Source organism: Nicotiana tabacum, chromosome 9, assembly GCF_000715075.1.
Source record: "Nicotiana tabacum cultivar K326 chromosome 9, ASM71507v2, whole genome shotgun sequence".
Taxonomy (NCBI): domain Eukaryota; kingdom Viridiplantae; phylum Streptophyta; class Magnoliopsida; order Solanales; family Solanaceae; genus Nicotiana; species Nicotiana tabacum.
The window spans coordinates 50,984,052-51,010,995 of record NC_134088.1 but is presented as its reverse complement, the minus strand read 5'-3'; the positions used below and the strand labels follow the sequence as shown (position 1 = coordinate 51,010,995).

At 39.1% G+C, this 26,944-nt stretch overlaps 1 protein-coding gene across 2 annotated transcripts in view; it reads left to right on the top strand.

The window, feature by feature from the left end:
* Positions 1-26,944, top strand: part of LOC107814435 (calcium-transporting ATPase 3, endoplasmic reticulum-type) — a 108,174-nt gene that overhangs the window by 5,345 nt on the left and 75,885 nt on the right. Inside the window, exons 3-12 of one of the 2 annotated variants that reach the window (XM_075221674.1) lie at positions 2,719-2,752; positions 5,290-5,307; positions 7,815-7,951; positions 8,497-8,571; positions 11,020-11,065; positions 15,781-15,840; positions 15,954-16,034; positions 22,052-22,137; positions 23,114-23,215; positions 23,294-23,347. In XM_075221674.1, the coding sequence (XP_075077775.1) occupies positions 2,719-2,752; positions 5,290-5,307; positions 7,815-7,951; positions 8,497-8,571; positions 11,020-11,065; positions 15,781-15,840; positions 15,954-16,034; positions 22,052-22,137; positions 23,114-23,215; positions 23,294-23,347 (693 nt within the window). The remainder of the gene's footprint in view (positions 1-2,718; positions 2,753-5,289; positions 5,308-7,814; positions 7,952-8,496; positions 8,572-11,019; positions 11,066-15,780; positions 15,841-15,953; positions 16,035-22,051; positions 22,138-23,113; positions 23,216-23,293; positions 23,348-26,944) is intronic. The other variant, XM_075221676.1, reaches the window with a different exon arrangement.

The window sequence follows — 26,944 nt, the reverse complement described above, 5'->3', positions numbered from 1 at the left end:
GCCTTCAAGTCTTCTAGCAATTTTTGATATTCGTTGATTTGCACGTTCATCTCTTTATCATCTCTCATCTTCCATTGATAAAATTTTCCTGCTACAAATTTTTGTTTTGTAGCATCTTCAGCAGTGAATGTTTTAATTAAGGCTTCCCAGATAGCTTTTGCTTCCTTATAACTGCAATACACGTCAAACGGTTCATTAGAAATAGTTTGTAATATAGTATGACGACATACCTTGTTGGCATGTTGCCATGATTCCACACCCCAAAAGTCCAAAATCTCTAATTCCCTAATTCCTTACCCTTAGGCTTTAGCAAAGTTCCACCAAGCAGATTAAGAACTTCCAGAAATCTCGAAGCAGAGATGAAAAGTGTACAGAGAGCAACTATCTTCGGCATTGAGCTTGAATGGATTGTTCAACTATCCTTCTTTTTGCTTTAGGATAAAGTATGGCTTTATACTCGAGGCATCAAAGGAGATGTTGCTTTTTACGTGTAAGTTGTAATACTTGGTGCAACTTTTTCTCTTGTATTAGCAAATGGTATTATAAGATGCTTCCCTTGCATTGCCTCCATTTTTAGTCAAATGCTAGTAAATAATACTAGCTGCATTGGTTTTAAAAGTTGAAACGTATCTTTTCAACCCAAAGAACTACAGATTTGAATAGGCAGAAGCCTCATAACATAGCATGACAATTTATTTGAAAAAGCTACGATCAACATGGATTACATTAGTTAATGGAGTGGGGGAGATAGTGAAGATTTGGTTTAAACCGAAACCGTACCGAAGCAAAATAAGAAATACCGAACCGTACCGAAATATTTTGGTACGGTATTTGGTATACACAATTGATAAACCGAATACCGAAATACCGAACCGAAATTCTTAAATATCGAACCGAAGTACCGAATGCCCATCCCTAGTTTTAAGTACTTTGGGTCTATTATACAGGGATGAGGAGATTGATGAAGATGTCACACATCGTATTGGGGCGGGATGGATGAAATGGAGACTTGCGTCCGGTGTTTTGTGCGACCAGTGTTGTAAATAGCGCTCGCTACGTCGCTAATTGCGAGTAGCGACGCGAAGCGAGGCTCAGACGCTTTTTTTGGCCTGTTGCGATGCGTTTTTAAAAAGCACCGACGAGGCGAAGTAGCGCCGACAAGGTGACAGAGGCGTCGCTTTTTAAAAAAAAGAAGAGACTTAAATAAAAGTTAGGGTTTTCTCGACTCCCAGGTACCTCTTTCTTCTTCTTTCTTCTTTCTTTCTTCTTTTCTTCTTCTTTCTTTTCTCTTTCTTTTTCCGGCAGTAAGCTTCTCTTCTTTCTTTTTTCGGCAGTATGCCTCTGTTTTTCCGGCGTCTTTTCCGGTAGTAAGCCTCTCTTCTTTCTACTTTCTTTTCTTTTTCTTTTTCAGGTATTAAGTCTTTTTTGTTCTTCTTCTTTCCGGCAACAACTGATTTCCAGCAGAAATATTCTTTCTTTCTTTTCTTTCACCTTTGTTTTTGCTTCTGCCCTTCTTTCTTCTTCTGTTTCTCTCTTTTGATTTACTTTTTCCAGTTTAGTAAACAATTACTTGCATATTAACTTCTCTCTATAATTACAATTACAATTAACTGTTATTTTCTCTCTTTAATTACAATTAATTTCTCTCTATAAACCGTATATTAAAATATTTGATTTCTATCTATTGAGTTTTTGAATTTATATATTTATTAATATGCTGTTGTTATTGAGTTTTTAGTTATTTATATATGCAAATTTAACATTTTATTTCGCTTCACATAAAAAAGGCGAGCGCTACGCTTCTCGCTTTTCGCCTCAGTGAAGCGGGTCCTCATCGCTTTTTGTCGCCTCACGCTATTCAAAACACTGACAAGAAGGTACTACCAAAACTTAAAGGTATGTTTTATAGAGCGGTGGTCAGACCGGCTATGTTGTATGAGGCTGGGTGTTGGCCAGTCAAGAGCTCTCACGTCCAGAAGATGAAGGTAGCAGAGATGAGGATGTTGAGATGGATGTGCGGGCACACCAGATTAGATAGGATCAGAATGAAGTTATTCGGGGCAAGGTGGGCGTGACCCCTATTGAGGACAAGATGTGGGAAGCACGGCTTAGATGGTTTGGACATGTGAGGAGGAGAAGCACAGACGCTCCGGTAAGGAGGTGTGAGAGGTTGGCATTGGAGGGCCTTAGGAGAGGTAGAGATAGGCCGAAGAAGAGTTGGGGTGAGGTGATTAGGCATGACATGGCGCAACTACAACTGACCGAGGACATGACCCATGATAGGAAGGTGTGAAGGTCGAAGATTAGTATAGTAGGTTAGGTAGTCTAGATTATTGATAGCGGTAGTGTTAGTACGTACTCTCGCATTTGGTTGGTAGTAGGCTTATTTGATTTTTTAATTTTTTTTTTTAATTACATTATCTTGTTGTGTATCCTGCTTTTACATGGTTTTTCGGTGTTGTCCCGTCTTGTTTCTTGTTATTATTGTGGTACCTATGCTTGCCTGAGCTGAGGGTCTATTGGAAGTAACCTCTCTACCTCTACAAAGGTAGGGGTAAGGTCTGCGTACACACTACCCTCCCCAGACCCCACTATGTGGGATTATACTGGGTATGTTGTTGTTGTTGTTGAATTATATCATCATTTTGTATATTTCTTACCTGTTAGGAAATGAGTTTTTTTGGGTTGTGATCTAATTCTTTTTCTTTTGTTTCCCAGGTTACACAACACGCCAGATTATACGGCAAAAATGGTAATCATTCTCTTCCATTTAGTTCTCATTTGCTATGCCTGCATATTCGGGAATATTTCTGGGATCAGGATCTTGTATAGTGTAAACAAATATAAGTTACAGTACTCTGTTGTGTCCTATTTTATCACATACTTAATTGGCTATGCTGCACGCGTTATTTCCATCTTGTAAAACTATTGTTTTTGTGAAGTATGAGTTCACAGGAACGAACTCAGGACCAAAATATGTGCAATTTGACTCCTTTGTGCCCCTTACATTCAGTAAGCGGAACATTATAGGCATGTGCACACTTTAATTATAGCATACATTGTGCTAGCGGGAGTTGGTCTTAGGTTTGTGGGCATTCTGTTGATGTAAATTCATAGAATCTGTAGAGATTCCTTAGCCAGGTCTTTTGAGAAGGAAAAAAGGTTCCTAGAATTAGAATCTTCTAGTTTAGTAAATTTAACAAGATTAGTGCTAGTTGCTCTGATGGTAAGCAACCTCCACTTCCAACCAAGTTCCGAATGTAATTATGATGCTTAGGTAGCTATCATTTCTAAACTGCATTGTAATTTTTGGCTAATGATGGAAAACAATTGATGAGCTGATTATGCAGCTAGTTCAATTTGGGTGTTATAACGGGTATAGGATGTGGAGAATAAAGTGAAGTGTTTGGATCCAAGAGTTATGAGGCCACAAAATGTTATAGTGTTAGGGTGTGTTTGGTATAACGGAAAATGTTTTCCAAGAAAATATTTTTTTGGAAAACAAGTAGTAATCTTATTCATTTTCCGGTGTTTGGTACGCAAATTAAGGAAAATAACTTCTCAAGAGTATTCATAAATAATTTAGGTACAATAAACATGAAGCCATAAACTTTCGAACCAACAATATTCCGAACCCACAAATTTCATAAACTTCCGAACCGCTAAACTTTCGAAACCGCGAAATTTCGAACCCACAAACTTTATAATTTCTAAACCCGTAAACTTCCAAACACATAAACCTCTGAACTCATAACTTTATAACTTGTAAAATTTCTAACCTGTAAACCGAAAGATGAAAAAAACTAAAACTAAAAATATATATATATTTTTTTGCAGAAAAACGAAAAAACAGAAATTTGATATTACAAAAAAAATAGTAAAAAAAAAATTATTATTTTTTTGTGCGGGGTGGGGTGGGGGGCAGTGGTGTGTGGTGCAGAAAAAAGAAAAAAAAGAAATTTGAAAATTACAAAAAAAAACTTTTTTTGTGCGGGGGTGGGTGGTGCAGAAAAATGAAAAAATAGAAATTTGAAATTACAAATTTGCGGGGGGAAGTAGGGTGGGTGGTGACGGAAAGAAAAAACTGAAATTTGAAGAAATAAAAGCCTTTTCTGAGAGAGGGGGTGGGTGGGGTTAGGTTGGTGGGTGTGGGGTGGGTTGGTGAGGGTGGGGAATAGATTGGGGAAGGTTGAGAAGGAGTTTTGGAAAATGTTTTCCCTTCTCTTGATAAGTAAAACATTTTCCTCTAATTGGAGGAAAAATGAGTTCATAAGGAAATTATTTTCCAAAATATTTAAACCAACCAAACATGGGAAAATTGGAAACCAAACACACCCTTAATGTTCTTTTTTCTTAACTAACAGTGGTGTCTGGCTAGTTCGCCTCGATTCCCACCGGGTACCTGCTATCCTCTACCAGAACATGCATGTGGTAATTTTGTCCGTAAATAAAAAGGACGTTGGGCCTAACTCAACCCCAAAGCTAGCTCATGAGGTTATGATTGTCCAAGATCATATAAGGGGACCAAATATTCCACATCACACTTATGTGGGACAACTCTATACCCCTCCCCACGCATTCCTGGGCCTGCCAATTGGAGCGCAGACAACATAGTGTGGAGACCCAACATTGGATAATTAAGATGGGTGTAGCTTTGATACCATGTAAGGACCTTGAGTTTAACTTGACCCAAAAAGCTAGCTCATGAGGTGAAGATTGCCCAAGATCATATAAGGGGACCAAATTCCAGGTCCCACCGATGTGAAACAACTCAACACTGCTCACCAAGGCTTAGGTAGATGGAAGAAATCGCATAGCATAATAAGATTTGAACCTTGGTTTTCTATGATTTTTCGTCCACTTCATTGACCATCAAGCCATATCCTTGGGTGCATATTATTATCATTCTTTGAGACAGTGAGGGCATGTTTTGCACTGCCTTATGATTCTGGATGGGATGTCATGAATACAGTAATGTTCTAATGGGCAGGGTGAGACAATGTTTATTTCAGGAGAGGCCATTGCGATACCCCTAAAGTGTCACTCAATTTTCTTTTCTTTGTCTCTGACACAATAAGAAATGTTTTTTTCTCTTTCTAATTAGTATCTATGGTGATAAGTTTTCCCTTCAACACAAATGATAAGCGGAATTTGTTTAATAAGTTATAATTTTGATAATTGTGCATGGGATTGTTTCATATTACTATATATATGCTTGTCAGTTCCTTGATTTTTGTCTTCTCTGATATCAATTTTCTCTTTGGTTGCATGTTCCATGAATGTTCTCAGTGCTGCCTCAAGAAAAAAGTAAGTTCTTTCGTCTTCCTCTCTCTCCTTCTTTCTCAGATACATACAATTAGGTGGCATCTAAAATAGGGTAAAAGATAAACATGCATAGTCAATAAGCTAACTTCTGTTTACTTATGGAGATTTTATTTCTGTGTTTCATTTAATTACTTTTAATAAAAATCTAGACTTTTGATGAACAAGTAGCATTCGTGAATAGAGAAGACAAACAGAGAAAGCTCTTGTTGCATTGATATGGTACTACAAGAGAGCTTTTTCTGGAGGAGCTTACAGTACAGGTGATAAGAAAATTTTTCTAATTAACGGTATTCTTAATTACTCAACACAATTATAGAGCTGATCCACAGGCTTAAGCCAAATTGGTCATAAATAAATGACCAGGTTAATCAATGTCACTGTTATGCTGTAAGTGTATTTCCTGATAAATGGCAAACAAGTGTTTGGTTCCAAAATCAATAGCAAAACTTCATTTTCTTTGTGGACAAAGTAGATATTCACATTTTGTAGGTCACCAAGTTGATGCTTTCATGATTAAATCTCAAGAGAACCCATTTCAAAAGAATATCTCAAGAGAACAGAGCGGACCTGCTGTTCAAAACACCTTCTATTCCCCTCTTTCCTTGTTATCCATGCTATGCATAAAGGTTTAATTTTCTTAAACTTCTTTCATTTTGGTGCTGATAGAATGCAGAATGATTTGCAGTAAAGTAAGCATTTTATTGATCTGCTCCAGTTCTAATCATTACATTTTCCTCTGAACTTAATGTCGCTACCATTTTTATAATTCTGAGCTATCAGGCCCTCAGGATTCTCTGGAAATCTGTATAGATCTAGAAATCTCTCCTGAGTGAAAGTGTCCGAAATTCTAACATCAGATCAAAATCTGACTCTATCGCAACCCCTACTATCAATCTGTATTCTGGAAGATTTCTCCCATCCTTTGCAATTGCATTAACAATTCTTTTCTCCCATTCTTTGTTGATCCATCTCCATAGGCTCACTCCTCAAAATGTGGTTATTGCCATATTGGCTAGGGGTCCATTTCCTTCCATTCTGATAATTTGGTCTGAATTCAGCTTTTCGTTTGCCATAGCAAAATCCCCATGCCCACTTCCCGAGACAACTTCGTATCGTGGTGTTTTAAGTGTCTGATGCTCATCTCCCTTCCTATGGCAGTCACAGTGCTTTTTCCACCTTACAAGAATTTTCCCTTTTTCTTTTCTTTCTATTCAAGAAGATGCCCCTTCTGATTTTGTCTAATCTTTTCTCCCGTTTTGCTGAAATTGTGAGTGAAGTAGGCAGTGGTCCAGAATGGTACTCAACTGCCTGTTTATCTAAGTCAGCCTGTCTAGGTAATGCATCCTTTGGGTAGTTAAGATTCTTTCAGATTTTTTACCACTCTACACCATACACTTTGCTTTTATGTTTTGCTCCTAATGGTATGCCTGATGTTGGTGATGTACCAATCTTAAATCCTGGTATCCATGCGAGCTGTTGAATATTTGTGATGTTCCTCATAGAGGAAAAGCTACCCTTTTCGAAATCGACATGCAATTTGCAGGCTACTTCAAAGGCCAATAAGACTACTCTAATATTGTTTAACTGATCATCCTTGTCTTCACGTGAAAACAATGTGTCATCTGCAAAGTGGATGCTGGAAAGACCTTTGCAGTCTCTTATTAATACTGTCAAGCTTATTGGTTTAAAGACCTTTAGTTCCAAAGCTCCACTTTTCTTTGGGATCAGAGAAATAAAAGCACTTAAACTTCTTTCAAAATTTCTTCTCCTTATATTGTGTCTGAAACATCTCTCAATGTTCCAGCATTTATGTAAAATACAAACACCAATCTGAATCTATCAGGGCTAGGGGCTTCTAGATCGCACTGGTCTCTCCACTTCACAAAAGTGAAACTCCATATCCTGTCCTTCTTTGTGATATTACTGATTCCTAATCCCGTATCCTACAACATTATCTTTGTTGAATTGTGTGACTAACTAAAAGCTTACGCTTTTTATTACTCTATTATATCTTCAGCACGCCCCCTCACGTACGGGTTTGATTCTTTTATATTTATATGAGCCAAGCACAAAAAAATTCTTCGTAATAATGGATGGGAGTGAGATTCGAACACAGGACCTCTGCCTGTTCTGCTACCAGGCTGAAGTGTGTGACTATCGCATCTAGAAGGTTAAGCTGTTAAGAGAGCACATTTTTAATTACTTAATTGTATCTTCAACAATCTCCATTCCTTTCAGCAATGGGGGAGTTTGCAGTGTTCTATGAATATTATTCATTGAGTATGTAATAGAGTATCAGCCAGATTCAGGTGTTTCATGACCCACATCATGACATATTGAATGAACCGAAGCTACTGCTGGTTTCAACAATTCAATTGAGTTGAATAAAGTTCAGGCATTGTGCTTATTAATGAAGAAAATTTTCTTCTGATAAGTAATAATTGCTACATTGTGGCTTAGTTCTGTCTATGTATTATCATTTATTGCAGGCACTCCTTTCTGGAAGTTGGTGCTGAAGCAATTTGATGATTTGCTGGTTAAAATTCTAATTGCAGCTGCTTTTATTTCCTTTTCTTTGGCACTGGCTAATGGAGAGACGGTCTTATCAGCCTTCATTGAACCTTCTGTAAGCTAGCTTGACTTCTCTTTCTTACTACCATTAGGGCACGGAGCAGGAGTACAATTTGGTGGAATTTTTCTTCCACCAAACATAAATGTCTAATGAATAAACTAACAATAGTGTGTCATACTGATAGTAGAATGAAACGATGTTACCAAATTTAAGCTACTTATGAACATTTTAATGTATACTTTTTCATCAAACTTAAGCTACTTATGAACATTTTAATGTATACTTTTTCATCCTTGTTTGCTTCATGATTTTAGCACATGATGTACTTTTTGCTTATAGTATGAATAGCATCATTTTTTGATTATCTAATAGTAGCAAGGAAAAAGTATGAATAGGAAGATACTACGTGGCAAAAATAGCTCAGAAGTAATAATTCAATATGTTACAGCGAACATGTTCTCCGTGTGATATCGATTAATCTAAAGAAAGTGTGTTACAAAGTGCGTAGAAAAGTCTTTTGGGGGTAATTTTGAAGAACAAAATTCGTTTCATTTTTGCAGTAATCTTCCTTTTACCATAATCACAAGTTATGTTTATAGGTTATCTTGATGATATTGGCTGCAAATGCAGCGGTCGGTGTGATTACAGAAACAAATGCAGAAAAGGCTCTTGAGGTGAGATATCCAGTTTAGTGTAAAAGTAGTTACATTGCTGTGTTAGCATCCTACTCCTTTAAGTTATTCTTTTGATTTCGGTCTCCTTTTACTAGGTTGAATTCTCTATCCTCTTGATCACATGTGTGCTCTTTCTTGTATATTCCGTCCTTTTGTCTTCTTTTCTTTTCCAGATCATTTTTCACAAGAGAGGATGCATCAAGTTAATTTAGAAACTAGTCGTTCCATGTGCTTAACATCTTATTTCATTTGTAGAGAGGATTGGGCCTCTTTTCTTGAGAACCATATTTTGGTGTAGGTTCTCTTCATTTGGTTTCCCCCAATTGTTAATAAAATTATTTACCTTATCAAAAAAAGGAACATCTTATTTCATTTCCCGCGTCAGTAATTTCAATTCTTATTATATAAGACAGGATAAGCATCACATCCTCATGTTACTACAAATTGTCATGTCTCATCCAAACGCGATCCTACTGGTCCTTGGTACACAATTTGATGTGTGTACTGTAGTATTTTCCTTGTCATGACTTTGTTCCAGTGATAAATTGTTTATGGGAATTGATAGCGAATGCTTCACTTGTCCTTGATCGGTTGTGTAAGGTTTCCGAAGGGGTTTAAATAATCCTGGGATATTCTACCCATTACATTAAGGTTTTGGGTTGAATGATCAGATTCTTTCACATGGTATCAGAGCCAAACTTTGGTGAGCCTGTTTGTACAACTACTTCCTTCGCTCATGTTCTATCGCTTTGCGCTTCTCTCTCAACCTAACCCATGAAGTTGCTCTTGACTTCTCTCTCTCCCAAATCAGCTCGTCAAACCACTGACATTGCTCCAAGCCCCCTTTGTTGAGTCTAATATGTCTCCTACTCTAGGACCACTCTTGTTGAGCTTCTTCTCTCTCTGCTTCAAAAGAGATAAAGTAAAAAAAAATTCAAATCCACGTGTAAACCCTAGAATTGGGTGACACATGCCGACATGCGGGAGGGTGTCCGAGAATACTACGCTTGTCCCTCATTGGTTATGCAAGGGTTTCCAAAGGAGTTTAAATAGTCCTGGGCTACTCCACCCATTGCCATAAGGTTTTTGGTTGGATGCTCAGATTCTTTCACAAGAATAATATAGCAAATTGTGCATTAAATCTTTATGGTTTGTATTCTCTTAAGATCTATAGAATAACTCGTACCTTGTTTTTGTTTTAGCTTCTGTAGACAGTAAAAGGTCGTTTGGTTCACATACTAGTTATCCAGGATTATAAAGCAGTGTGTTTATGTGGTGATTAATAGTTAAGGGATTGTTATGCGGTGATAAATAATGAAGGGATAATTACACAGGAATTAATTGCTTTAAAGGGCATTTTCGCCTTTAGATAGTTTAACGCCCATGTCACTAATACACATATCTTACTCTACATCCTATCCCCCATAAAATAATACATAGATTCCCGCCTAACATAATGCGGGTATTGTTTAATACAGCCAACCAAATGCTGCATTAAGTATGTGGCGATTATTTTTTCTCATGCAGCCAGCAAAATGCTAATTGAGTTATGCTTCGATTATGTTTTGTTAGCGGCCAACCAAACACTGTATTAGTTTACGCAGGGATTATTTATGCCCATACAATCAACCAAACGACTCCTAAGTTGTTTGGGATGCTTTTTATTGTTACAGTTTTTTTCACACCGTATAACGAAAAGTTATAGATTTGGTTTATGTTATTTAATGTTGTTGTTGTTGTTAAACTTTTCGTTTATGTGATGTTATAGATTTGGCACATTATGGTAAAGCGCTTGACCATTATTCTCTTGTCTAGATCTTATCAAAATTTCTGCTGCTGCTGATCTTCACCTTCTTTTTGTGAAAATTTCAAACAGTTATAGTTTTGATTTAACACTATCCATTTGGGTAGCGTTTACCTGTTAATATTGAGCTATAATCTCTAAGTTTCTAATCCATCTTTCTACCTATTCTTGGCGTATACCTTTTAAATTGTTGATTTCTGTTCTCTCCCCGTTAACCCCTGGCAGTAACAACCTCTTTCCATTTAGCAAAAAATCCACCGTTCATGGTCATACTAGCAACTTTTGTTTTACGAACTATCCCAAAATGGAGAAATTACATGCTAAATGGTTTTTGGTTGTGCTCATTGTTATTTTGATTGAGCTACATAAATATGCTATGATATATGATATCGATGTACGAACTAGATATTCCTAATTAACAAAAAGAAAAAGATAAGGTGCAAACTAATCTAGTCATTTTTTAAACTGTCATGGTATCACTTTGTCCCTTGATCATTAGTGTTTGGCATTTTGACTATCTATGCTTACATGGAGGAAAATTATGATTTTCATAAAATGTATCAGTTTTTTGTAGTTGTTATGTTTTGTCTTGTCCATCGTTTGCTCTTGAAATGTTTAACTCACAAGTTGTTTCCTAATTGCAGGAATTACGTGCATACCAAGCTGACATTGCCACTGTCCTGCGCAATGGTAATTTGACCTTCTCCGAGTGTTGAATCCTCTTATCAACTGGTGAAAGTTATTTTTTTGTTACTAGTGCTTATGGATGTTCCTTTAAGCCTCTAATCTGATTCTGATCCTGTTCATTGTGTCTCTTTCTTTTGGCTTACATATTTTATTCTTAATGGGTGTAAGCTGCATTTATGTAAGACAAAATTCAATCGCATAAAATAACTGGAAGTGAAGATTGGTACTCAAGTCATCCCCAAAAGGGGTAGTTTCAAGTATCTTGGGTCTATTATTCAAGGCAACGGGGAGATCGACGAGGATGTTACTCATCGTATTGGAGCGGGGTGGATGAGATGGAGGCTAGCCTCGAGGGTTTTGTGTGATAAGAATGTGCCACCTGGACTTGAGGGCAAGTTTTACGGAGTGGTGGTTAGACCGAATATGTTGTATGGGGCTGAGTGCTGGCTCGTTAAGAAGTCCCACGTCCAAAAGATGAAAGTAGTTGAAATGACGATGTTGAGATGGATGTGTGGGCATATCAGGAATGATAGGATTAGGAATGAAGTTATTAGGGACAAGGTAGGAGTGGCATCTGTGAAGGACAAGTTGCGAGAATCGAGGTTGAGATGGTTTGGGTATGTGAAGAAGAGAGATATAGATGCTCCGGTCAGGCGGTGTGAGGGTTTGTCCATGGCGGGTCTGAGGAAGGGAAGGGGTAGGCCGAAGAAATATTGGGGAGAGGTAATTAGGCAGGACATGTCGTTGCTTCAGCTTACCTATCGTGTGGAAGTCGAGGATTTGGGTTGTAGGTTGACTGATAGTAGTGTGTTCCTCCTAAGCTTACCAGTAGTACTAGGATTATTTTTGTATTATCTTATCATGGTTCTTTATTATTACATGTTGTGTCATTCGCGCTCGTTACCATATTACATTGTTGTTATCATTGTTTGCTACTTGGTTGCTTTATCTTATCTCCACTGTTCCTTGAGCCGAGGGTCTATCGGAAACAACCTCTCTACCTTTATAAGGTAGGGGTAAGGTCTGCGTACACACTATCCTCCCCAGACCCCATTTATGGAATTACAATGGGTTTGTTGTTGTTGTTGGTGCTCGATTACCTGTATCCTTATTGTGCTTCATATTTTGGTATTATGATCTTTGATATTGAAACATGTGCCACAGTGTCTTTATTTTTGTTACCTATAACATTCGTGATTCTGTATCTTTTTATTAGGTGAAATCCACATTTTGACTTTATTGTGAGTAACAATTTATAGATGTGCTAATGCACAACTTATTTAGGCTGTCCAAAGCTTTTCACAGTCTCTTTTGTATTATTTTATGTCAAGGATTAGACTGCAAGCTCAAATAATTTTTCATCTTTAGAGAAATTGAAAAAGAAATTTAGATAATCAGCCTGTCATTGGTAGAAGTTCTGACTCAAAGTTGATTAGAAGGTCCTGAGCAAAAGTGAGATTGCCTTTGCCCAAAAAGAATAAAAAACAAAAAAAGAAAAAATAAAAATCAACAAAAGCTGTATGTTACTATGACGACAATGTTAAGGTTAGGCGCATGAATGACAGATTGATGGCGATAAAGTTAGTAGTTGGAGGGAGCACTCTGAATGTCATTAGCGCTTACACGCCGCAAGCGGGCTTGGACGAGGAGGTTAAAAGGCGCTTCTAGGAGGGGTTGGATGAGGTAGTGCGGCGTACTCTGCCTACGGAGAAGTTATTTATAGGAGGGGATTTCAATGGTCATATTGGGTCGTCTGCTGGGGGCTATGGCAAGGTGCACGATGGCTTCGGCTTTGGGGATTGGAACGGAGGAGGTGCTTCACTGTTGGATTTCGCTAGCGCTTTTGAGTTGGTGATCGTGAACTCTTATTTCCGCAGAGGGAGGAGCATTCGATTACTTTTCGGAGTATGGTGGCTAAGACTCGGATTGATTATCTCCTCCTTAGGAGGTGTGATAGGGGGTTGTGCGAGGATTGTAAGGTGATCCCGATTGAGAACCTCGCGACTCAACATAGGCTCTTGGTGATGGATTTTGGTATCTTGATAAAGAGGAAGGAGAGGTTTGTACGGGATCAACCGAGGATCAGGTAGGGAGTTTTGACTAAGGATAATGCGCAGGAGTTGGGGCTGACGGCTATGGTAGCCTGGAAGAGTGGTGGGAATGCTAGCGCTATGTGGACGGCGAGGGCGGAATGTATAAGGGAGGCGGCGAGAGAGGTGTTAGGGGTCTCGAAGGGTTACTATGGCGGGCACCGAGGCAACTGGTGGTGGAATGACGTGGTCCAAGGTAAAGTGGAAGCAAAGAAAGCGGCGTACCTTAAGTTAGTGGAGAGCACCGACGAGGAGCAGGAGAGCGAATAGAGTAAGATATAAGGAAGCTAGGAAGGAGGCGAAATTAGTGGTCACAGAGGCTAAGACTGCTGCGTTTGGTCGGTTGTATGAGGAACTGAAGGGAAAAAGGGGTAAAGGTAGGGACAAGAAGTTATTTTGGCTGGCTAAAGCGAGAGAGAGGAAGGCTTATGACCTGGATCAAGTGAGGTGCATCAAAGACGAGGCAAGTAGAGTATTGATGGAAGAGACCCAAATTAAGCAAAGATGGCAGGCGTACTTTCATAAACTTCTGAATGAAGAGGGGGACGGTAACATCGTGCTAGGCGAATTGGGGCACTTCGAGAGTCACCGAGACTTTAGGTACTGTAGGCATATTAAGGTTGAGGAGGTCGTGGGAGCTATGCGTAAGATGAGTCGGGGCAAAGCGACTGGACCATACAAGATTCCAGTAGAATTTTGGAGGTATGTGGGTAGAGCAGGCTTGGAGTGGCTGACTGGGGTGTTTAATGTTATTTCAGGACAAAGAGGATGCCAGATGAGTGGAGATAGGGTACGATGGTTCCGCTGTACAAGAACAAAGGTGATATCCAGAATTATAACAACTATAGGGGCATCAAGCTACTAAGTCATACCATGAAAGTTTGGGAGGGCGGTGTCGATATCAGAAAACTAGTTCGGGTTCATGCTGGGCCGTTACTACGGTAGCTATCCACCTTATCAGGAGGTTGTTGGAACAGTACAGGGATAGGAAGAGGGATTTGCACATGGTGTTTATTAACCTAGAGAAGGCGTATGACAAGGTCCCTAGGGACGTGCTTTCGAGATGCCTAGAGGTGAAAGGTGTACCGGTAGCGTACATTAGAGCGATAAATGATATGTATGATGGAGCTAAGACTCGGGTTAGGACTGTGGAAGGTGACTCTGAGCTTTTTCCGTTGGTTATGGGGTTACACCAAGGATCTTCGCTCAGCCTGTTCTTATTTTCCCTGGCGATGGACGGCCTAATACACCATATTCAAGGGGAGGTGCCATGGTGTATATTGTTCGCTGATGATATAGTTCTGATTGATGAGACGCGAGGCGGCGTTAATGAGACTGGAGGTATGGAGGCAGGCCCTGGAGTTCAAAGGTTTCAAGTTGAGTAGGACTAAGACAGAATATCTGGAGTGTAAGTTCAGCGGTGTGACCAGGGAAGCAGATGTGGAAGTGAGGCTCGACTCACAAGTTATCCCCAAGAGAGAGAGTTTCAAGTACCTAGGGTCAATTATCCATGGAGATGGGGAGATCGACGAGGATGTCACGCACCGTATGGGGGTGGGGTGGATGAAATGGCGGTTAGCGTCTGGAGTCCTGTGTCACAAGAATGTGTCACCGTAACTTAAATGTAAGTTCTATAAAGCGGTGGTTTGACCGGCCATGTTGTATGGGGCTGAGTGTTGGTCAGTCAAGAATTCATATATCCAGAAGATGAAAGTAGCTGAAATGAGGATGTTGAGATGGATGTGCAGGCGCACTAGGCTGGATAAGATTAGGAATGAAGATATTCGGGAGAGAGTGGGCGTTGCTCCCATGGACGACAAGATGCGGGAAGCGAGGCTTAGATGGTTTGGGCACGTGCGGAGGAGAAACCTAGATGCCTCGGTTAGGAGGTGTGAGCGGTTGGCTTTGGCAGGTACAAGAAGAGGTAGAGGGCGGCCTAAGAAGTATTGGAGTGAGGTGATCAGACAAGACATGACGCGACTTCAGATTTCCGAGGACCTGGCTCTTGATAGGAAGGTGTGGAGGTCGAGCATTAGGGTTGTAGGCTAGGGGGTAGTCGAGCGTTTTCCTCTTTGTACCGGCTAGTCTGATAGAGTTGTGTCTAGGACTGCTAGCGGTTTTTGTTGTTTTAACACTATTTTTTTCATTTTGCACAGTATTGTGTTATTGCCCTTCCACTTATTTGCTGTCTCTTACGATGCTGATATTATTTTTCTGGTTTCGTGTGTTGTTACTGATCTATTCTTTTGTTCTTTTCTGATATTATTGTCTCTTCTGTTGAGCCGAGCGTCTCCCGGAAACAGCCTCTCTACCCCTCCGGGGTAGGGGTAAGGTCTGCGTACACTCTACCCTCCCCATGCCCCACTAGTGGGATCCTACTGGATTGTTGTTGTTGTAATATTGCCTTGCTTTGTAACTCCATTGATCTCCATATGAAATCTATACATCATCCTGGAATCCACTCTAGTACATAGAGACATGGAATTGTGAAATTCCTTTCCTACTGCTAAATAAAACCTTGGAAGATTTTATTTATCACTTTCAGTCATTTCCTTTTTATGTCCTTGGTATGACTATTAGCATTTTCAACATATCCTGCTCAAATATCGTGTGAAATTGATCTGTCAGGTTGTTTCTCCATATTACCTGCAACGGACCTTGTACCTGGAGATATTGTAGAAGTGAGTGGTATGTTAAGTCTTTTAGCTTTATCAACTGGAAAATTGTATAACATTGTTATACTCATTCTCTTTTTATTTTGTACTAAACTTTTCTTTTTGACCTTTCCATGAAATGTGAAGTTGGGTGTAAAATTCCAGCTGATATGAGAATGATTGAGATTTTGAGTGATCACTTACGTGTTGATCAGGCAATTTTAACAGGTACACTTGTCCTTATAGATGATAATTTTGTTCAATTTTCTTTGCAGATTAATGAAACTTGACCTTCCATTACCATTTGTTTGTCAAGAATGCATGAAAACACATCATATAAAGAATTCACAAATAATGTGAATATAGTGAACTCTTTAACAATTAATAATCTTGTGAGGCTAGAAGTTTGCTTATTTGTTTATTATAACGTTCCCAAATGTACCTGCATAAATAAAAAAAGGATGATCAATGATAATTTCATCACAAACAACTTATATTTTATAGGAATTGTATATTTCTAAGACCTTATGCTACAAAACTGACATTAAAGTGATCAAAATAACAAATTATTTAGTGTTATTGACATTAATTTAAATTAATTACATAGCTGTTAATACTGAATTGATTACGGTCATAACTAAATTATATAAGATTTTCTTAAAAATTATCAGTTATGAGTTATCAACTATTAGGTGCTAGAAATACTAATTATACAACAACAATAACAAACCTAGTGAATTCCCACAAGTGGGGTCTGGGGAGGTGGTGTGTACGCAGACCTTACCCCTACCCTGGGAGAGCAGAAAGGCTATTTCCAATAGACTCCTTGGGCTAAAAAAAGATGAAAAGAAGCAGTGGCAACAAGCAGTAACAACAACAAGATATTACGAAAACCCAAGCGAAAGATAGCAGTCAAAGAGTAGGTAGTAATAGCAATCTAATAATAAAAAGATACTATACTAACACTAAAACTACCAGTACGGGAAACGAAAAGTAAAATGCTTGACTACCTACTAACTTTCTACCCTAATTCTCGACCTCCACACCCTCCTATCAAGGATCATGTTCTCCGTAAGCTTAAGATGTGCCATGTCGTGGCTAATCACCTCTCCTCAATATTTCTTTGGCCTACCTCTACCTCTACCTCTCCTCATACCTACCAAGGTCAACCTCTCACATCTCCTAACTGGGGCATCTGTGCTTTTCCTCTTCACATGTTCGAACCATCTTAATTAATTGTTGAAGGGATAGAGAAGGGAATGGGGACCCAAGGGTATGACCTAGTGGTCTATGAAGCTGGAGGAGAACCATGAGGTCCCATAAAAAAACATTAGGTGATTTCGTTTGATCTACTTAAGCCTTGGTAGCCAGAGTTAACTCGACACCATTGTAGGTAACAGGTACCCGGTGGAATAGTCGACTGCCGTCATAAAGCAAAACTTTATTAATGATGGAGGGTTGCTTACTTTGGAATATTAATTACTATTGTATGGGAACCTAGTAGTGTATGTTGTTCTTTTCATTTCCAAAAAAAGAATTTACTATTGGAGTGCCAGCATCCTCGTAAAAAGGAACTGTTAGAGTGCAATATGTAAACCCTTCCTTTGAATACTCAGAGTTTGTAGGTGTTATATCTACTAATTAAATGATGCTTCAAGTTTTATGTTCTCAAACTAAACTGTTTCACTGATAACATGAGATTTTGACTGGAAAGTAAAAGTGTATCAGTTCTATCTGTGAGAAGGCACGGGAGAAAATATGTTATTGATATTGGATGATAAATACAATACAAGAGGTCCCTATTTATAGCTATACACTACAAGGAGATATTACTCCTCTTCCAATGTGGGACAAGACTACACTATACATATCTATAAACTAACACTCCCCCTCAAGCCGGTGCATACACATCATATGTACCGAGCTTGTTACACATGTAACTAATACGAGAACCAGTAAGAGACTTAGTGAAAATATCTGCTAGTTGATCATTCGACTTTACAAACTTTGTAACAATATCTCCTGAAAGTATTTTTTCTCTAACAAAGTGACAGTCGGTTTCAATGTGTTTAGTCCTCTCATGGAACACCGGATTTGACGCAATATGAAGAGTAGCTTGGTTATCACACACTAGTTCCATCTTGCTGATTTCTCCGAACTTTAACTCCTTGAGCAACTGCTTGACCCAAACTAACTCACACGTCGCCATAGCCATGGCCCGATTTTCGGCTTCGGCGCTAGATCGAGCAACTACATTCTGTTTCTTGCTCTTCCACGAGACCAAATTACCTCCTACTAGAACACAATATCCAGACGTAGAACGTCTATCAAAAGGTGATCCTGCCCAATCAGCATCTGTGTACCCAACAATCTGCTCGTGGCCTCGATCCTCGAATAGTAATCCTTTGCCTGTAGCTGACTTTATATACCGAAGAATGCGAACAACTGCATCCCAGTGACTATCACAGGGAGAATCCATAAACTGACTTACAACACTCACCGGAAAAGAAATGTCAGGTCTAGTCACTGTGAGGTAATTCAATTTGCCAACCAACCTCCTATATCTCGTAGGGTCTCTAAGAGGCCCCCCCTGTCCAGGCAGAAGCTTAGCAGTCGGATCCATAGGAGAGTCAATAGGTCTGCAACTCATCATTCCAGTCTCCTCAAGAATGTCTAAGGCATACTTCCACTGTGAAATAACAATACCTGAGCTAGACTGAGCGACCTCAATACCTAGAAAATACTTCATTCTGCCCAGATCCTTAGTCTGGAAGTGCTGAAAGAGATGTTGCTTCAGATTAGTAATACCATCCTGATCATTACCAGTAATAACAATATCATCAACATAAACCACTAGATAAATACACAGATTAGGAGTAGAATGCCGATAAAACACAGAGTGATCAGCCTCACTACGAGTCATGCCGAGCTCCTGAATAATTGTGCTGAACTTACCAAACCAAGCTCGAGGGGACTGTTTCAAACCATATAGTGACTTGCGCAATCTGCACACACAACTATTAAACTCCCCCTGAGCAACAAAACCAGGTGGTTGCTCCATATAAACTTCTTCCTCAAGATCACCGTGGAGAAAAGTATTCTTAATGTCTAACTGATAAAGAGGCCAATGACGTACAACAACCATGGACAAAAAGAGACGAACAAATGCTACTTTAGCCACGAGAGAGAAAGTATCACTATAATCAAGCCCAAAAATCTGAGTATATCCTTTTGCAACAAGAGGAGCCTTAAGCCGATCAACCTGGCCATCCGGGCCGACTTTGACTGCATAAACCAAACGACAACCAACAGTAGACTTACCTGCAGGAAGAGGAACAAGCTCCCAAGTGTCACTCGCATGTAAAGCAGACATCTCGTCAATCATAGCATGTCGCCATCCTGGATGAGATAGTGCCTCACCTGTAGACTTAGGGATAGAAACAGTGGACAAAGAAGATATAAAAGCATAATGTGGTGACGACAGACGATGATAACTTAAACCGACATAGTGGGGATTAGGATTAAGTGTGGATCGTACACCTTTGCGGAGTGCAATTGGTTGACTAAGAGGAGACAAGTCCGCAGTAGGTGCAGAATCTGATGCGGGGCGTGAATCACCTGGGCCTGATGCTGGATGTGGACGACGATGATAAGTCAAGAGTGGTGGAGCTGCAGAAGGTTGAACTGGATTATGTGGAGGAACTGGAGCTATAGGTGGTGGAGCTACAACCGGAGCTGTAGGTGGTGGAACTGGAGCTATAGGTGGTAGAGCTACAACTGGAGCTATAGGTGGTGGAGCTACAACTGGAGCTGTAGGTGGTGGAGCTGGAGTGACTGAATCTCCAAAAGATGAAACTGGTAGAACCTCATAAATATCTAAGTGATGACCCGAACCTGTGAACCTCATAAATATCTAAGTGATGACCCGAACCTGTGAAGTATGTTTGGGTTTCAAAGAAGGTAACATCAGCGGACATAAGGTACCGTTGGAGGTCAGGAGAGTAGCATCGATACCCCTTTTGTGTTCTCGAGAAACCCAGAAATACGTACTTAAGAGCACAAGGAGCTAACTTATCTGTTCCTGGAGTAAGGTTATGGATAAAACAAGTGCTTCCAAAGATACGGGGTGGAAGAGAGAACAAAGGTAAATGGGGAAACATGACAGAGAATGGAACTTGGTTCTGGATAGCTGAAGATGGCATACGATTAATAAGATAGCAAGATGTAAGAACAGCATCCCCCCCAAAAACGCAACGGAGCATGAGATTGTATGAATAGGGTACGAGCAGTGTCTATTCTTTCTTTCAGCTACCCCATTTTGTTGAGATGTGTACGGACAAGATGTTTGATGAATAATCCCATGAGATTTCATAAACTGCTGAAATGGGGAAGACAAATACTCTCGGGCATTATCACTACGAAATGTGCGAATAGAAACCCCAAATTGATTTTGAATTTCAGCGTGGAAGGTCTGAAAAATAGAAAACAGCTCAGATCGATTTTTTATCAAAAATATCCAAGTGCACCTGGAATAATCATCAATGAAACTAACAAAGTAGCGGAATCCTAAGGTGGAACTGACCCGACTAGGACCCCAAACATCTGAATGGACTAAAGTAAAAGGTGACTCTGCTCGATTATCAAGACGCCGAGGGAAATGGGAGCGGGTATGCTTACCGAGCTGACATGACTCACACTCTAGAGCTGACAAGTGAGATAAACCAGATACCATTTTCTGAAGTTTTGACAAACTGGGATGTCCCAACCGTTTATGTAATAAATCTGGTGAATCAGTAACAAGACAAGTTGTAGAAGGAAGACAAGATGTGAGTCCATGTGATTTAGCAAGGATAAGGTAATAAAGTCCGTTTGATTCACGCCCGGTACCAATGATCCGCCCCGTACTGCGTTCCTGTATAAAAACATAGTCATCAAGAAATAAAACAGCGCATTTAAGTGATTTGGCTAAGCGACTAACAACTATGAGATTAAAAGGATTATTGGGAACATAAAGGACTAAATCTAAAGGTAAGGAAGGAAGTGGGCTTGCTTGACCTATTGCAGTTGCCATGGTTTGAGACCCATTGGCCATTGTGACTTTTGGAAGAGATTGAGAATACAAAATAGTAGTGAAAAGAGATTTGTTACCAGAAATATGATCTGATGCACCTGAATCAATGACCCAAGACTCAGAGGATGAAGATTGGGAGAAACAAGTCACGCTATTACCTGCTTGAACAACAGAAGCTATCTCAGAAGATGTCTGCTTACATGCTTTATTCTGAAGGAACTCAATATACTCTGCTAAAGAAACCATCCGACTATTCAAAGCATCGGTTCCCATGTCGCTACATTTTGTAGTAGTATGGTTAACTTGAAATAGTGGAAATAAGTAATTCCTGTGAGAAAACTGAAAAAATAGCTTGAAAAACACTGTTTACAGCAGGAAAATAGAACACTTTCTGTGCCGGAAACACTGTTCACGCCGGAAACACTGTTCACGCCGGAAATACTGTAGCTCGCCGGAAAATTCCAAAGTTGTCGGAATTTGTTGTAACCAGGATGGATAGACTCGGAATTCCTTTGCGAGCAAGTTGTCCTGAAGAAATATTTTCAAAAGTGGCCGGAATTTGATTTGAATTAGATGGGTAGGCTCGGAATTTTGAGGAGAGCACACTGTCTTGAAGAAGCTTCGCGAAAAAATGGCCGGAAAGTGGCCGGAACCCTCGCCGGAAAAGTTGTTGCCGGCGCGTGGAGGAGTGTGGCGGCTTTTCTGCCGGATAAAATTTCAGGGGTTGGTAGTCGGAGGGTGATCTACCTCGTGGTGGTGTTGGTTTTAGCACAACACCGACAGAAAGTGACTTTCACTTAGACAAGCCTTAGGTCACCGGAAAAATTACACGATGACTAAGTTCTTTCTTCCCGGTTAACGCTGGAATGACGCACAGCGATCTTTTCTCACTAATGCTCTGATACCATGTGAGAAGGCACGGGAGAAAATATGTTATTGATATTGGATGATAAATACAATACAAGAGGTCCCTATTTATAGCTATACACTACAAGGAGATATTACTCCTCTTCCAATGTGGGACAAGACTACACTATACATATCTGTAAACTAACACTCCCCCTCAAGCCGGTGCATACACATCATATGTACCGAGCTTGTTACACATGTAATTGTAGGCTCTTTAAGTCCTTTCCTTGTCTTTTATTTTTCTTATGCCATCTTCTGATGACAGGTGAGAGCTGCTCTGTTGAAAAAGAGCTTGATGCAACAACTGCTACAAATGCAGTATACCAGGACAAGACAAACATCCTCTTTTCTGTAAGTTACTAAAACCAGTCCTGTGGAGTATACTATGTAAGGGGAGCTTAGAGCATGAATTTCTTAAAATGGTACATCATGCTGATGTCATTGACCATGTAATGTGGGAGATGATAATACTGTGACTTGATTTATTCAGCTTGAAGAATGTTTAGCTTTGCATGTTTGATTTAAAAATTAGAAGTATTTGCGAGTGAACTTTCTATCGGTTGAAGAAGCGCATCCTTGAATTTGTGGGATGCTAAAGAGTGCTGAGATTTACCTTTTTACTTAAGAGACATGTCAATAGGTCGAAAACTCTTGTAGATATAGAGACCCTGAACAGTTTGCTTATGTAAGATGACTTTAGAAATCTACTGTCTTTTTTTTGTGGTAAAATGGGAATATTGATGACTTGCTTGGGCTTGTTAAGTTTGCATCTTCTTCACTGGTCACAAGCTCTTCCACTTTTCACCATTTGTAGGTTTTGTGGTATTAACTACTATCTTGAATCTTCTTCCCATTTGTGACTTTCTCTTTTTCTTAAATTATTCTTAATAATTATTGTTATTACTAAAAATCATTGTTAACTTCAAATTAAGTAAGTTCTAAATCTATAGTATTTATTTAGAAAAATGAAAGTTTTCACACTTGGAGATTTCTCCTTATCAAAAATAAAAATAAAAAAAGAAATTTTGATTCTGGATGATAGACTGCTCCACCCCAAAAAATCTGGATGATAGACTGAAAATTGATCAGTTAACCCTCATAAAGTCTTGGGATGAAAGAATAGGTAGACATCATTTAGAACCTGCAACTGAATAAAGATGATGGAAAACAATTAACTTCTGGTTATAATGTCAAAGACATTTCTTTTGTTATATGTAATAATTCTTTCTTCAGAAACTTGTTTTTAGTATGTTGTTTTAGCCATAGCTGGCTGCTTAAAATAGTCTTCGAACATGGCAATGTGATAAATTTCTGTTTTGATGGCCAGGGCACTACAGTGGTCGCTGGAAGGGCAAGAGCTGTTGTTATTGGGGTTGGATCTAATACTGCAATGGGCAGTATACGTGATTCTATGTTGATGACGGAAGATGTGAGCTTTATACGTTGACCCGTACTAACAATACCCTTTGTTTTGGTATAACAGTGATTTGCTGTCTTGTTGTTGCAGGAGGCGACACCATTGAAGAAAAAGTTGGATGAATTTGGTACTTTTTTGGCAAAGGTGTGTATTTATTTCCTTTCCAGATACAACTTCTGAGATGATTTTGTTATTCCTAGATTTTACCTTGATGTAAAAACCTGTAGATTGAACCCCCTCAACCTCTTGTTTTTTTACTTCTTATGTACAGTTTTGAATAAAAGCCCTGACCCCAGTTGTGCACTATGCATAAATGAGTAGGATTTATTGTCTTAGTTTCATTATATTTATATGACCTGGTATGATTATTTCTGTTGCTAATTGTGAGAGATGAAACATACAATGGAGAAGGATTGAGAAATGTATTGCTTGATAATTCTCCTAAGGTAGTCTATGTTTAAATAATACATACACTTATTCTAAACTAGGAAAGAAATCAAGGCTACATAATTACAATTAAACTAATATATCCATAGTCAATTCTAACTAATGTACTGAATATTCTCAACACTTCCTCGCAAGCTGGTGCATACAAGTCATATGTACCCAAGCTTGTCACAAAGGTATCTAATTCGATGACCAGTAAAGGACTTGGTAAAAATATTTGTAAACTGATCGTTTCATGTCACAAACTTGTGACAATGTTTCCTGAGAATATCGCCTGACAAGTAACAGCCGATCTCTATGTGTTTAGTTCTCTCTTGAAACATCGGATTCTACGCAATATGAATAGCAACTTGATTATCTCACACAAGTTCCATCTAACGGATTTGTTCAAACTTCAATTCTTTAAGCAATTGCTTGATCTAGACTAGCTTTCTGGTTGCCACAACCATTGCGCGATAGTCTACTTTTTCACTATATCGAGCAACCACACTATGCTTCTTGCTTTTCCAAGACACGACATTACCTCGAACGAGAATTCAATATCTAGAAGTAGACCGTCTATCAAATGGTTATTCTGCCCAATCTGCATCTATATATCCATCAATCTACTCGTGTTCTAGATCCTCGAAAAGCAATCATAAGGCTGATTTTACTGAAGAACACATACAACTACATCCAAATGAATGTTGCTTGGGGAGTCCATAAACTGAATTACTACACTCACTTGAAAGTCAATGTCAGGTTGAGTCACTATGAGGTAATTCAGCTTACCAATTTTCCAGGATCATTATAGGGCTTCCCCACTCTTGGCAGAAGCTTAGCATTCGGATCCATAGGAGTATCAATTGGTCTATAATTTGTCTTTTTTGTTCCTCTAGAATATCCATAGCATACTTACATTGTGAGATGACAATTCCTTATTTGGACTGAGCGGTCTTCAATGCCTTGGAAATACTTAATTTGCCTCGATCCATTGTCTGGAAGTGTTGGCAGATCTTCAATTTGCTAATACCATCCTAATCATTGCTCATGATAACTATATCATTAATGTAAACTACCAAATAAATACACAGATGTGGAGCAACATACCAGTAGAATATAGAATGATTAGCCTCACTGCAAGTCATATCAACCTCCTGATATAACCATGTTGAACTTACCAAACCATACTCGAGGAGATTGTTTCAAACCATATAGAGACTGATGCAACTGGTGTACAAGACCACTAGATTCCTCGTGAGTAATAAAATTGAGAGGTTGCTCCATATATACTTCATTCTCAAGATTGCCATAGAGAAAAGCATTCTTGATGTTCAATCGATAAAGAGGCCAATGACGAACAATATGGATAGAAAAGGCAAACAATTGCAATTGTAGCCATGGGAGAATGTATTACTGTATTCTAGTCCAAAAATTTGAGCATAACCTTTGGCCACTAGATGTACCTTAATTCCATCAATTCTGCCAACTGGGCCAACTTTAACTGCATAAATCCATCAACAACAAATAGTAGATTTACGTAGAGGTAAATGAACAAGTTTCCAAGTACCACTAGAGTGTAAAGCAAGTATCTCAATCATAGCCTATCTCCATTTTAGTTGAAAAGGTGTGAATGAAAATTGCAGACAATGTAAAGGTGCGAATGAGAACAACAAAGTGAGTTTGTATTTCAACACAAAAAGTCTGGATAATTGATACTTCGAATAATCTTTCATTAAGAAATTCAAAGTATACCTTGAATAATCATCGATGAACTAACGGAGTAATGGAACCCCAAAGAAGAGCCGGCTCGACTAGGACCTAAACATATGAATGAACTAAAGAGAAAGAAGACTTTGCATGATTATCAAGGCAACGAGGGAAGGAAGCGTGAGTATGCTTACAAGTTGACATGACTCCTATTCTAAGGTAGACAAGTTACACAAATTAGAAATAGACCAATGAGGATGTCCTAATTGTCCATGAAGTAACTCAGGCGAGTTGGAAATAAGACAAGTTCTGTTGATCTCGAAAGATTAAGGTTGTAAAGTCCATGTGATTCGTGTCCAGTACCAATTTCTGTCCCTTACTACAATCCTGTATAACAACAGAGTTATTGAGAAAAGTAACGGAACTATTAAGAGACCGAGACAAATGACTAATGTATATTAGATTAAAGGGGCAACCAGGAAGATAAAGAACTAAGTTTAAAGTCAAAGAGGGCAGTAAGGAAGCTTGACCTGCACTAGTTGCCATGGTTTGAGATCCATTGGCTAATGTAATAGCCTGAAGAGATTGAGAATAAGAATTAGAAGTAAAAAAGAAATTTATTACCAAAAGTATGATCAGAGGATCCTAAGTTAGTGATCCAAGACCCAATAATGTCTCCTATGGTTGTATAGTTGGCATAATTTAGCTCCTGTAGATTTTGTCCTAAACCTTTCGGATTTTTGTCAGCTCTTTAGCTCTTAGAGCTTTTTTGTTTCATAGCTGACTCTTTTATTATGTACTCTCCCTCTTATGTACTTCTTGCATCTTCTCTATGCCATCTATAAAATTCCTTTACTTCATAAAAAAGGTCCCAATAATGGAAGATTGAGAAAGTTAAGGTACAAGTTTACCTGTTTGGACAACAGATGTGATTTCTGAAGATGTTTGTTTATGTGCTTCCTTATACTTTAAGAAACTCAGTGTATTCCCATAAAGGAACCTTGTTAGAGTTCAAATCACCAGAATCCCTGTAGCCGTGGTTTTCAATTCTTGTTAACATTATTGAACTGAGCAGGACCAAAATAGAATACCTGAGATGCAAGATCAGTGACAGGACTCATGAAGCGGACGTGGATGTGAAGCTTGATACTCAAGTCATCTCCAAGAGAGGTAGTTTCAAGTATCTCAGGTCTATAATCCAAGTTAACAGGGAGATTGACGAGGATATCACACATCGTATTGAAGCGGGGTGGATGAAATGGAGGCTCGCATCCGGTGTTTTATGTGATAAGAATGTGCCACCATGACTAAAGGGTCAGTTCTACAGAGTGGTGGTTAGACCAATTATGCTGTATGGGGCTGAGTGTTGGCCAGTCAAGAACTCCCATGTTCAGAACATGAAATTAGCAGAAATGAGAATGCTGAGATGGATGTGTAGGCATACCAGGAGAGATAAGATTAGGAATGAAGTTATTCCGGACAAAGTACGAGTGGCCCCCGTTGAGGATAAAATGCGGGAGTCGAGGCTGAAATGGTTTGGACACGTGAAGAGGAGAAGCACAGATACTCTTGAGAAGAGGTAGAGGTAAGCCAAAGAAGTACCGG